Here is a 13,951-nt window from a genome sequence, read left to right on the forward strand (position 1 = left end):
GCTACTGGAGCGGCAGAGGTGGAGCAAACAGAGAAGAAGTCTCATCCCAAATGACATTGTACTAATTGCAGACAATACTGCTCCACGTGGCTCTTGGTTACTTGGAAGAGTCATGGAGACTTATCCAGATAAAAAAGGATTGGTGCGTTTTGCTATAATCAAAACATGAAAAACTCTAACTCAAATATGATTGTTATTTGTTTATATTTATGGCTCCATTGTTATTTATTTTGAATTGTTCATGGTATCCTGCCCTTCTCAATTGGGGGCCGGAGTGTTGGAGCCAAAATTCCTTATTTGTTTATATTGTTTTTATTTTATTTTCTCTGATTGTTGGGTTCAGCATGTTTACTTTCCTTTTCGGCAGATTGCTCCGCCCACTTCCTGTTAAGCACCAGGAAGTGTTGACAGGGAGGGAACTGTTGCTATGGTGGGGTTACCATGGCAGCCTCCTTAAATTGGGTTCAGGTGTGAGCATGGGAGGGGGATTGGATGACAAACAGTTTTCGACCGTGTCGTGTGGTGTGGTGTGGTGTCGTGTCATATCATATCGTGTCGTGTCATGTGGTGACAATGCTGGTATAATGTGCCATTAAAGGTTAGCATACTTTGTTATATAACTTACATTTGGTTTAATTTAGATAGCGTGTAATAAACGGATTGTCATATCCAAACACAGTTCTACAGTACTGGACATTCTATCATTTACACGCGTCAAACTGGTCAACACAGTCGCCCTCGGTACCAGCCCAAAGGTAAGGGCTGTACAAAGGGGTTAAAAACAAAACAAATTGTGGAGCAGCAGCATTCGTCAGGGAGGGGGAGACAGAGAGAGCGAGAGAGCGAGGGATTGATTGATTGATTGATGGATTGAAACTTTTATTAGTACATATCAGTACATATTCCGTACAATTGACCCAAATACGTTTTTCAACTTGTCAGGGTCGACGTTAATCAATTCATGGAGAGACAGACAAGAAAATTGTACCGATTATCACTTTCCGCCAGTGTTTTGTTTTGTTAATAGTTGTCGGGTCAAATTTCCGTCCCCGTTTATTGCATTTTTATTTTGATTCGCCAAAAGTTTTATCAATGACAAATACTGCCTCAGTTTGCACTCGGACAAATTTACCGCGAGGGGCTGTCAAAATAAAGACGTCATGGTAAACACTAGGTGAGTGTAAAGTCAACATTTTTAACTCCAGTAAATTAATTATTTTAGTCTTTGTGAGTCCATGGAAACTTCACTTTTATCTCCCGCTGGATCCACATCGTTCGAGGATGGAGACAGGTTAGCTGTTAGCTTCAAGCTAACCAGCACCCGAGCAGACTCCTCCACCCCAAAAACATACTTTGCAGGTCAAAAAACAGGGCAATTGTTTGCCTTTTGAAGTGTTAATGTGCGAGGAGTGTTCAAAAGGAGTCTCTTGGAGAAGTCGCTGACAAGTTAGCATCGCTGACAGTGACGTCATCACCGTCATTGTTTACTGAAGCAGAGATGGTGACTGTGCATGCATCACCAGGCTCTGCTTTTTATGGATAGATTTATCAGATTAAAGTTTTTATTATCTATAGCAGGGGTGTCAAAAGTGTGCCCCGGAGGCCATTTGCGGCCCACAGCTAATGTTTTAAAGGTCCACGGCACATTCTTAAAATACTATTAAAATAAACAAAAACATAACAAAAGTGAAATAAAAAAGCTTAAAGGTGAATTGTAATTTAGAAAAAGTTGCGACGTTGACTAATAAAACAAAGCTGTTTTTTTTTCTTTCAAACTGTCATTGCTCAAAACATAATATTGTATCAAAATCAATGTTATTATGAATTATTGACCTGTCCAAGGTTATGATTACTTCACATCAAATATTCCACTTTGAAAAATATTTTTGGTGGAAGATTTTGCATATTTTGTGTGTTTGCCATTAAAAACATAGTTTTGTTTGACAAAAAAGGGCGGAAAACAAACAAAAAAACAACATAAAAAAACAAAAACATTTTGAAATGAGGGATAGATCTGAAGTTGATGTAGACTCAGAGATTTAAGCATTAAATAGAAAATGTATGTATGCCCGGCACACCATTACCATCATTTCATGACCGAAGCAAAACACTTTTTACACTTTTATACTGAAATAAATACACCTACAACTTATTTAATAAAAACATAGAAAAAACTATCCGCAGCGGTAAAGTTTAGATCCATGAAGGAAAGAAGAAAGTGAATGAATGTTTATAACTGAATATATGTATACAAATTTGTTTTCTTTTTTATTATTTTTTTTAAAATGAATTAACGTTTATGACAACCTTTTTCCAAAACACAATATAGAATGTGAGATATAACAGGACAATGCATACGTTTATTTATTTTTTTCAAAACGCTTACAAAAAAGTGGGACCCCAAAAATGTACTGTGGGACCCCATTTTTATGACTTGATGGGGTCCCTAGGACCCCATTTTGAAAATTCCTAGCGCCAACACTGCTGTCAAAAGAGGAGAAAAAATGCTTTATTTAAATAAATATATTATTTATAAAGCAAGTTCGAGCATCATTGGCAAATTTTCACCTAGTCCCGGTGCTGCCCGCCTTGGCACGCATATATGTGTCCTCTTTTTGGAATTTCAGAATATGGTCAGCCTAAATAAAGCAAGGAAAGTGTGCTCGGACTCCATTGATGAGCATAAAAAACGTAGCATCAGAAACAAGACAAGATTTGATTTTGTATAAGTATTAAAAATATGTAGACAAAGCAGGTTTTAGAATAATAGTTTTACATGTCAATGAAATATGTAAAAATTATAAATGAACACCACTTTCAACTTTATCGAACACTCATGTAGGCAAAGAGGGAGGTGAGAGGGGGAGCCCACATTCATACTGTGATACCAAGTTATTTTTTAAATTCAGTGGTGTTCGTACCTTCTTTGTCAAAGTGCTGGCACTCGCTATTTTCTTTGGTCCGTCGGTGGATTATGTTGCAGTCTACTCCATAAAAAATTATGGTAACATGGTTTTTGGGTGTGGATGCCACTTTCTGCTGAATAATTCACGGACAAAGCAAGATTGTGAAACATAATACAATAACCGAGATGGTGTAAGAAAACAGGCAAAGTTTTGATGTAGAAATTTTATCAACAGACAGCAGAAGTGATACAAATGCAAAATGAATTAAATGACAGGTAAATACGACATTACTATTAGCACACATCTGCTAGCTTCCTCCTCAATTGTCGGAATGTTTTGAAAGATGAAGGATAGCTTCTAGGCAAGTCATGAGTTTCACTACTAAAAAGTTGATGAGATTATTATATTTAAGGTGTTGTTGTGTTGTTATTCCTGCTGCCCTTGTTCCATGTCGAGGCAGTGTTCTCCAAACTAATGCTCTTCACCTGCTCTTCCTTCATGAAGAGCTCCACCAATAAAATCTTCTCCTTGTGGATCTGCAGGCTGATGTCTTTGGGGATGTCTGGGATGAGCCAGTCCACAAGGTCGTTCATCAGCATAACAACATTCTGGTAGAAAAGAGTCAAGAGTAGCTTTCGGTCTTAAATGCAAAGTAACATTTTCTTCTGTAATACATATAATTTATGATATTAACCTCATTAATATTACCAATTGAGATGGATCGAAATCTGTAAACATTTGAATATTTTATAAATAGTAGGGCTTGAAACCTCACGCTCACAAGACGAGGGCGATACTGCGATCAGAGATATACGATATATTATCTTATTAATTGTTTTAATTCTTATAATTGCTCTTATTAATCTACAATATATCTGTGTTTATGGGGTGAAATAAAATCAAACAAAATAAAAAGTTAATATATTGAAAAGGGATGTCCTGATTAACATTGTTGGCTTCCGATACTGTGACAATAGATTATAGAAGGGAAAATGTTTTATAGCTAATAATTAATGTAAACACAGTAACACATTTTTCATGAAACTTATGTTGCTGCACGCTCCCTTTACGAGTGCGCGGGGCTTTTCCCCGTCTTTATCGAAATATAACTATAGATCTCTATGTTAAACTCTCGCTTCATTTATGATTGCTGCCTTTGGTAAAAACTTAGCTCTTTAAGGTTTCGCTCAAATGTGATTTATTTTATTTAGATTCACCGAGTTGGTGTGTTACGAAACACCCGTAGCAAAAATGCGTTTTAAGAACTCCAAAACAAGATCTAATACAAATTATGTCAAGATAATACTTTAATGAAAAATACAAAACGAATAAAGTTTATTCAAAATATATCAAACTAATTTTTAATGAAGCGATCACGGCCAACTCGGACGTTATTTGACTTTTTTGTCGTCTTTCGTATAATCTACACTCTTCCACCTTTCTTGATTACCTCTCGAGGTTCGCAATGCGAATGATTCGCACAGCCGAAAACAACACAAACATATTTTTCTTCCAGAAATGCACACCCGCATTTTTAATGAGCCGGACGTGAGCTGGATTTGTCGTCATGTAAGTCTGAAGGAGGCGTTGGGAAAAATGTAGCGTCTTGTAGTATAGTATAGTACATATACTCTGCACTCGCACGCAAAAACATAGACACACAGACACACACATTACCTGGAAAATAATAACAAAAGAAAGCCGAATAGCCAGTACCACCCAAAATTCCTTTGAAATCTCATACGGCGATGATGACCAAGGTGGTTCTCTGTAGTCCTTGTACCTGCAAAAACAGACAACATGTTTTTGTGTTTACATGTTGATGTATTCCCTCCAGTAAATGCCATGCAAAGTATGAATTGTAACTGTGACTGTAAATGCCATGCAAAGTAAGTCTGTAACTGTGACTAAATGTGTTCAAATACAACATTGCGAAGATTTCAGACATTCTAGAACTTTGTGTCCCTCCCTCTCCTTAACAGTTACCTTGCCCAATCACTTATATTCTGATGATTTATTGTAATGTGATCCCGAGCTTAAATTGTCGTGTACAATAAAGCTTTTTCTCATAAAGGGTTTTGACACTGTGAAATGAAATGTAATTCCCACCTGCATATCTCAACTGCAAAGCCAAGTTGCATTTGATCCATGGGCTCTTTCCCATCCTGGAAGTGGCTGACATTAAAATATGAGAGAGTATGGTTGACAAATCCATGCATAGTGCCGTCAGGGCTGTACATGTACTGGTAGACCATCCGAGGGATGAAGTCTGAGGTGAAGGAGATGACAAAGGCCTAGGAATTATAGGTGGGTAGGTGGTATTAGAGGTGGGATTCAAAGGTCAGGGACAAAAATGTGAGTCAGACTATGACCGATAAATTATTCAGGGAGTAACGGTACATGCAATCATAAATTGATGTATTAGAATGGAACTTTTGCTTTTTTATGTCTGTATTTGTTGATTGAAAGTTGAATCGAGGTAACTTGAAACTTGTTTGGTAAAGACAATTCAAAAGGCTTCTTAAATTTTTAAATTTTAAGCCTGGACTCTCCGTGTTTATGTCTTTGTGTGACCCTATGCGACAGCATTGTGGTCGCATAGGGTTAATGTTGTAGTTTCCTAGAGTACCAATAGGCCTTCCTGGTGGCAAAGCGACTAGTTGTGACCATTCTTCCCGTGAGATGAGGCAATCTTTGGGGGAGAGATGACAGGACAATCAATCTCAAGTGTACTCATCTACTCAGGGCATTCAATCAATCACAACTAGACTGTTAGGTTTGTCGTAGAAGACGCTTTGCCTCTAACCCGGGTAGGCTTCATTAGTTTATGCTCATAGACGTAAATTGGTCAGATCTGGTCTAGGAGCTGCTGCCAAAAACCCAACCCAACCCAACAAGGAGGGCATGTCTATGCAAGGATGGTTCCGCTCTATTGTAGTGAAAAAGATTTTCTGTTAAAATAAAGTAATTTTATAAATTTTTTGTAGTTCCCTTTTTTTTTTTTAAAGTATCAAAAGGTTTCGAAAAGTATCGATATACATTTTGGTACCGGTACCAAATTGTTGGTATCAGGACGACCCGACTTCATGCTTTGTCTATTAATTCTATAAAATGTAAAGTGAACTATTGAAATAAATTTGCTTTAAAAAATATATTCATCATTAAGATGTGCTTGTATTTTTTTTTTTGATATTACAATACTAATGCTAAACAAGTGACAAAATAATTATTGTGTGGACAATGGATTTTTTGTAAATGTACAGTGGAAATCATACATACTAAACAATGAATGAAATGTTTAATTACAGTTGTAGAATTACTATTTACATTTATATTTTTGTAGTACTTACACATATATGAAACAAATTTACTTACATTGATAATGACAGCCACTTTGGCAACCCCTCTTAGGATGTTGTACCATATACCTGAATATGAAAAAAGAAAATAATTGATTTTCACTGAGAAATATATATATATATATATATATATATATATATATATATATATATATATATATATATACTGTAGTTGTACATTTACTGTACCAACCGATATCTTTGGCTCTTGCTGTCACTGGCCTCCGCAACTCGGTCACAAATTTCTTGGCATCAAGTCGTATTTCAATGATGTTGTTGAGCAAAGCGAATAATGGAGCCAAGGGGAAGGATGCCACAAATAAAGTGACAAAACCAAACTGGATAACTGGCAAAAAACATAAGAAGATAGAGGAAGAATACATGACATGACTCAGGCAAAGACAAATTGTAACCATTGTTACAATAGAAAGTACCCACATGACCCTGATCAAAGGTTTGCATGTCCATCCATCCATTTTCTACCGCGTGTCCCTCTTGAGGTTGCGGGGGGTGCTGGAGCCTATCCCAGCTTCCACATTTAGCTCACTTTTCTCACATTTAAACACACTTTTCTCACATTTAGCTCAATTTCATCAGATTTAAGCTTAAATTAAATAGTGACTCTAAATGTTGTGTCTAAATGTTGAATCTAAATATAAATGTTTGATATAAATCTGAATATTAAATGTAAATATTACTTTTGTAATTAAATCTGCGAGCAGCATTGAATGTATCTTTGCCCCAGCTGCACCGCAGGGTGCACAAAAGTCAGACAGCGTGCATGACACCTTCTCAATGCCCTGACACATCATCAAAACATTCTGGATGATTGGAGCATGTAAGGAAGTTATTATTGTTATAGGTTTTCACCACAAGGGCAGTAATGCAGTTGCATCCCAATCAACCGACCCATCTTCAAAGGTGTCAGGAAGATCAGAGATATAGTGTTTTTTTTACAACCATAGCTGTCATGCATTAAAGTCCCCCTCAACACCTGAACTGATCACAAATTCCAGGAAGATCGGAGCATCCATCCAGCTATCCATCCTCCTCGAGGTGTTCCAAGGCCAGGCGGGAGACCTAGTCTCCCCAACGTGTCCAGGGTCTCCCCGGTGGTGCAAACACCTCCCCTTGGAGGTGTTTGGGGGGCATCTTGACCAGATGGGAACATAGAGTAAATTGAGAGCTTTACCTTCCGGCTCAGCTCCTTCTTCACTATGACGGATAGTGATGCAGGGTCTGCATCACTGGAGACGATGCACCGATCCCCCTGTCGATCTCACAATCCATGGAGGTGCTGATTCTCATCCCAGTCGCTTCACACTCTGCTACGAACCAATCCAGTGAGAGTTGAAGATCCTGGCCAGACGAAGCCATCAGGACCACATCTTCTGCAAAAAGCAGAGACCTAATCCTGCAGCCACCAAACCGGATCCCCTCAACGCCTAGAAATTATGTCCATACAACTTATGAACAGAGTTGGTGACAAGGGGCAGCCCTGATGGAGTCAAACCCTCACTGGAAACGGATCCGACTATCTGCCGGCAATGCGGACCAAGCTCTTACACCGATCGTATGGGGAGCAGACTGCCACAAACCGATACCCCTTACTCTGTGAGCACTCCCCACAAGACTTCCCAAGGGACACGGTCGAAGGTCTTCTCCAAGTCCACAAAGCACATGTTGACTGGTTGGGTAAACTCCCACGCACGCTCAAGGACCCTGCCGCGAATATAGAGCTGGTCCACAGTTCCACGACCAGGTCAAAAACCACAATGTTCCTCCTGAATCCAAGGCTCGACCATCTGGCGTAGCTTCCTTTCCAGTATACCTGAAAAGACCTTCCCGGGAAGGCTGAGGAGTGTGATCCCACGATAGGGGATCACCCTCAGTTTTCCCTTCTTAAAGAGAGGAACCACCACCCCGGTCTGCCAATCCAGAGGCACCGCCCCTGATGTCCACTCAAGTTTAGTCAACAAAGACAGCTCCAAGGCATCCAGAGCCTTAAGGAACTCCGGGCAGATCTCATCCACCCCCAGGCCCCTGCCACCGAGGAGTTTTTTTTAACTACCTCAGACCCAGAAATATTTAAGTTGTATTTACTGATAATTTGCTTAATTTTTTAAGTCGTCCCATTCTATTGCTGTTATTGTTATACAGGTAAAACTAAAACAATTGAATATTTTGCAAAGGTTTGTTTATTCCAAAAATTTGATTTACAAGGTGAAACTAATGTGTAAAATGCAAATCTAGACTTTCTAATATGAGGGGCCGTTAGGGACATTATTCAGAATTACCTCTTACATACACTACTGAAATGCTCTCACACGAACAACTGACATCTTTTTCTTTCATACACACTACTGAAACACTCTTATAACACTGCTGAAATGCTCTTACATACACTACTGAAATGCTCTCACATAAACAACTGAAATTTTTTTCTTTTATACACACTACTGAAACACTCTTATAAACACTACTGAAATGCTCTTACATACACTACTGAAATGCTCTTATAAACACTACTGAAACGCTCTTATAATCACTACTGAAAGACTCTTACATACACTACTGAAACACTCTTATAAACACTACTGAAATGCTCTTACACACTACTGAAACACTCTTTAAACACTACTGAAATGCTCTTACATACACTACTGAAACACTCTTATAAACACTACTGAAACACTCTTACATACACTACTGAAACACTCTTATAAACACTACTGAAACACTCTTACATACACTACTGAAACACTCTTATAAACACTACTGAAACACTCTTACATACACTACTGAAACACTCTTATAAACACTACTGAAACACTCTTATAAACACTACTGAAACATTCTTACATACACTACTGAAACACTCTTATAAACACTACTGAAATGTTGTTGTCTCACGCACGCACACACACACACCTGGAATTATTTTTCACTAGTATGTATAAACGGATTTCACCTGTGTGTGTGTGTGCTTTTTACACGTGCGTGTGAGAGACAACAATTTCAGTAGTATGTGTGCAAAGATTTCAGTTATGTGTATGAGCGCATCTTACCAGTGTGTATGCGAGCATTTTACCAGTGTGTGTAAGAGCATCTTACCAGTGTGTATGGGAGCATCTTACCAGTGTGTGTAAGAGCATCTTACTAGTGTGTGTGAGCGATGTTGCATTCCGGTTCCGGTTACCAAATAATCCCCGGCCCTTTTCAGACAAGTTTTTTTATTTTTATTTTTTTTAAAGCCAAGTTGTGGACAAAATGTCTGCCGACAAGTAGCTTAACTGAGGTGGGAGCTCCACTTCATAATTTGAGGGCTTCAGCGGAGAATATAAGAACACTTTCAATGCAACAAGGGTCGGGCTGTCGCCGTGGGTCGCCCCTGCAGGACGCGGCACCTGAGCGGCCACACAGGTGCCTTTCTCCTCCCGACAGCCAAGCAGCCTAGCTGGAGCAAATGTTACCTTGCGAGTTTACACTGCACACATGCAACGTTTCAGTTCATGGACATCGGGGCAAGAGGAGGAAAAGGTAATTAGACATTATTTATTTCTAAATGATTGTAGAATCACACGAAATGTAAGGCGACATGGCATTGTAGTGAGCTACAATGGTAACATGTCGAAATGTGAGTCACGTCGTGGTACGTCAGTAGCTAATCAAATACTAATGATAATGGATTACAATTATTTAGCGTTTTTCTATCGACTTGATAAGGGGTCCCCAAACTACGGCCCGCGGGCCGGTTACGGCCCACCAAAGTCCAACATCTGGTCCGCTGGAAAAAAAAAGAAGTTGTATTATTATTTTCAATCTGTCTTTTCTAATCCATGTTTTGGTGTCCCCTAGTCGCTCAGGCTAATCATATCGTCAAAAATGCATTTTCTCGTATGACTTATATTGTCTTAGCTGTTTTCATGTGATCTGATTGTTACATTCTTATTTCAGAGTCACCAGACAGCTGCGTGACCATTTCAACAAGGACAGAATAAACAACCTCTGGATTCATGGAACTTCTCTGCACACAAATATATTAATTGGAATATTCAATAAATTTCACATAGAAACATTGTGATCATTATTTTCAACAGTGTGTTGAAAACAACCTTTTTTGGCTCAGAAAGGTTCCTTATTATTCATATGCTTTCAATACTTGTCGGTGTGTAATTCCAGACATAGATGTAAACATTAATGAGACAACAATGAACATTTTTCAACAAGTGAACCCACTTGAAAATGATGGCAACTATGGAATAGACATTTTCACTTCAATTCTGCACTTTATTCAGTGAACAATATGTGATATATAAGGTTTGTTAAAAAATGTTCTTCTCTTGTGCAGTGTATTCTGCAAATTAACATTTTGTAAAAAATAAATAAATAAGGAACCTGTTATACAGACATATATGAAGTTGCCCACTTTATTATTGCAAATATCAAAATAACACTGCAATATGTTTGTGCTGTAAACATTTATGTTTCTACCGTTGAGGTTTTTAAGTTATTTTATGTTCTGACGAGTAATGTCATCCAGCCCCCACCATCACACACACTTTGTCAAAATCTCCCCAAACTTGTCCCAGATGTTTGTGCTGCACAATTTTTTTGTCTTATGATTATTGCATTTAGGCTAGGTGTAAATATTAACACATTAACTTGAACTATAATTTTAGACAAACAATATCTATTGTCTGACTACAAGAAGAAGTATATAAATAATAAGGCATAACAGGGGCGTCACTAGCTTTTAAGGACAGGGGGGCTTAGCCCCCAGGAGATGCACAGGATGTGAGCGAACGTAGCGCACGAGCACAACACTTCACAAACGGCTAACAAAGACTTATAAATAATGCATTGTTATTATTATTATTTCAGTCGGTTTATTTTCAATCTGTGTTCAGTACAACAACAAACATGGCTTTGCATAGTGATATTTTGTTTACAGCATCAACAAGAAACAATTACTTGCATGATCCTTCAAGATACACTGAAACACAATGAAAGTGGTGGCATTAGCCTCTATGTTATTCATTCATAACATAGAGGCTAATGCCACCACTTTAGCTCACAATACAATAATTGTTTGTTCCCAAATATTTTGAAGTTGCACAGATTACATTTTGGGCACATATGTGACTAAAATGGTTGTAAATTAAAGCCCTGGAAATATTACTTAGTTACTTGAATTAAAGTAATATCTGGATCGGGATAATTTGGCTTAAATATAATTTATTTATATATATATATATATATATATATATATATATATATATATATATATATATATATATATATATATATTATGGCAAGCCGTTAAGGAAATAAATTAAATATATATGGAAGTCTGAATAAAAATGAGAAAGGTTTATATATACTGTAAATAAGAAAGACTTAGAGTCCGTCTGCTGATCTGAAAAAGAGCCAAAGCTGTCAAAGAGCTGAGGGACCATCTTCAAAGTGCAATGCTGAAACAAATAATGCAAACAATAAAATGTAACTTCCAGGGCTTGAGATTAACGTAGTCCCGTCGTCCCGGGTACGGTAAAAAAAATGCACGTGACGAAATGAAATGCTCCCCGGGACGATGGCTTTTAACCATTGTTTTTCTTTTTCTTTTTATGTATTTATTAATTTTACATTTTATATTAAATGTCTTGGTTTTTCCTCCCTCTAAAAATACAATACAATAAAACAAATATAATTAATGATGTTTTTTTCATTATTTTAACAATAGGCTAATGTACATTACTTTATATAGACTCTACCAGAAACACAAAACTTAAAAACTAAATTATTTACAATTGCAGACACAAGGTTTCGTGCAGCTTCACTCATTTTCTACCGCTTATTCCCTTTGGGGTCGCGGGGGGCGCTGGAGCCTATCTCAGCTACAATATATATATATATATATATATATATATATATATACATACATACATGTATACTGTATATATATATATATATATATATATATATATATATATATATATATATATATATATGAAGTTGCTCATACACATAACTGAAATCTTTGCACACATACTACTGAAATTGTTGTCTCTCACACGCACGTGTAAAAAGCACACACACACACAGGTGAAATCCGTTTATACATACTAGTGAAAAATAATTCCAGGTGTGGCGTGTGTGTGCGTGAGACAAAAACATTTCAGTAGTGTTTATAAGAGTGTTTCAGTAGTGTTTATAAGAGTGTTTCAGGAGTGTATGTAAGAGTGTTTCAGTAGTGTTTATAAGAGTGTTTCAGTAGTGTTTATAAGAGTGTTTCAGTAGTGTATGTAAGAATGTTTCAGTAGTGTTTATAAGAGTGTTTCAGTAGTGTATGTAAGAATGTTTCAGTAGTGTTTATAAGAGTGTTTCAGTAGTGTTTATAAGAGTGTTTCAGTAGTGTTTATAAGAGTGTTTCAGTAGTGTATGTAAGAATGTTTCAGTAGTGTTTATAAGAGTGTTTCAGTAGTGTTTATGAGAGCGTTTCAGTAGTGTATATAAGAGTGTTTCAGTAGTGTTTATAAGAGTGTTTCAGTAGTGTTTATAAGAGTGTTTCAGTAGTGTATGAAAGAGCATTTCAGTAGAGTTTATAAGAGCATTTCAGTAGTGTTTATAAGAGCATTTCAGTAGTGTTTATAAGAGCGTTTCAGTAGTGTTTATAAGAGCGTTTCAGTAGTGTTTATAAGAGCATTTCAGTAGTGTACGTAAGAGTGTTTCAGTAGTGTTTATAAGAGTGTTTCAGTAGTGTTTATAAGAGCATTTCAGTAGTGTTTATAAGAGTGTTTCAGTAGTGTTTATAAGAGTGTTTCAGTAGTGTATAAAAGAAAAAGATTTCAGTTGTTTATGTGAGAGCATTTCAGTAGTGTATGCAAGAGCATTTCAGTAGTGTTTATAAGAGTGTTTCAGTAGTGTGTATAAAAGAAAAAGATTTCAGTTGATTATGTGAGAGTGTTTCAGTAGTGTATGTAAGAATGTTTCAGTAGTGTTTATAAGAGTGTTTCAGTAGTGTATGTAAGAATGTTTCAGTAGTGTTTATAAGAGTGTTTCAGTAGTGTTTATAAGAGTGTTTCAGTAGTGTTTATAAGAGTGTTTCAGTAGTGTATGTAAGAATGTTTCAGTAGTGTTTATAAGAGTGTTTCAGTAGTGTTTATAAGAGCGTTTCAGTAGTGTATATAAGAGTGTTTCAGTAGTGTTTATAAGAGTGTTTCAGTAGTGTTTATAAGAGTGTTTCAGTAGTGTATGAAAGAGCATTTCAGTAGAGTTTATAAGAGCATTTCAGTAGTGTTTATAAGAGCATTTCAGTAGTGTTTATAAGAGCGTTTCAGTAGTGTTTATAAGAGCGTTTCAGTAGTGTTTATAAGAGCATTTCAGTAGTGTACGTAAGAGTGTTTCAGTAGTGTTTATAAGAGTGTTTCAGTAGTGTTTATAAGAGCATTTCAGTAGTGTTTATAAGAGTGTTTCAGTAGTGTTTATAAGAGTGTTTCAGTAGTGTATAAAAGAAAAATATTTCAGTTGTTTATGTGAGAGCATTTCAGTAGTGTATGTAAGAGCATTTCAGTAGTGTTTATAAGAGTGTTTCAGTAGTGTGTATAAAAGAAAAAGATTTCAGTTGTTTATGTGAGAGCATTTCAGTAGTGTATGTAAGAGGTAATTCTGAATAATGTCCCTAAC

General features: G+C 36.9%; 1 protein-coding gene across 2 annotated transcripts in view; it reads right to left on the reverse strand.

The window, feature by feature from the left end:
- Nucleotides 1-3,153: 3,153 nt before the first annotated feature.
- LOC133617648 (anoctamin-1-like) overlaps nucleotides 3,154-13,951 on the reverse strand; it is a 234,925-nt gene continuing 224,127 nt past the window's right edge. For both annotated transcript variants that reach the window (XM_061977756.1, XM_061977757.1), the window contains 5 exons: nucleotides 6,459-6,611; nucleotides 6,282-6,334; nucleotides 5,016-5,200; nucleotides 4,584-4,689; nucleotides 3,154-3,514 (listed from right to left, as the gene is read on the reverse strand). In XM_061977756.1, the coding sequence (XP_061833740.1) occupies nucleotides 3,314-3,514; nucleotides 4,584-4,689; nucleotides 5,016-5,200; nucleotides 6,282-6,334; nucleotides 6,459-6,611 (698 nt within the window). In that variant the 3' untranslated portion in view covers nucleotides 3,154-3,313. The remainder of the gene's footprint in view (nucleotides 3,515-4,583; nucleotides 4,690-5,015; nucleotides 5,201-6,281; nucleotides 6,335-6,458; nucleotides 6,612-13,951) is intronic.

Source organism: Nerophis lumbriciformis, linkage group LG18 (assembly GCF_033978685.3).
Source record: "Nerophis lumbriciformis linkage group LG18, RoL_Nlum_v2.1, whole genome shotgun sequence".
In the NCBI taxonomy this organism is placed as follows: domain Eukaryota; kingdom Metazoa; phylum Chordata; class Actinopteri; order Syngnathiformes; family Syngnathidae; genus Nerophis; species Nerophis lumbriciformis.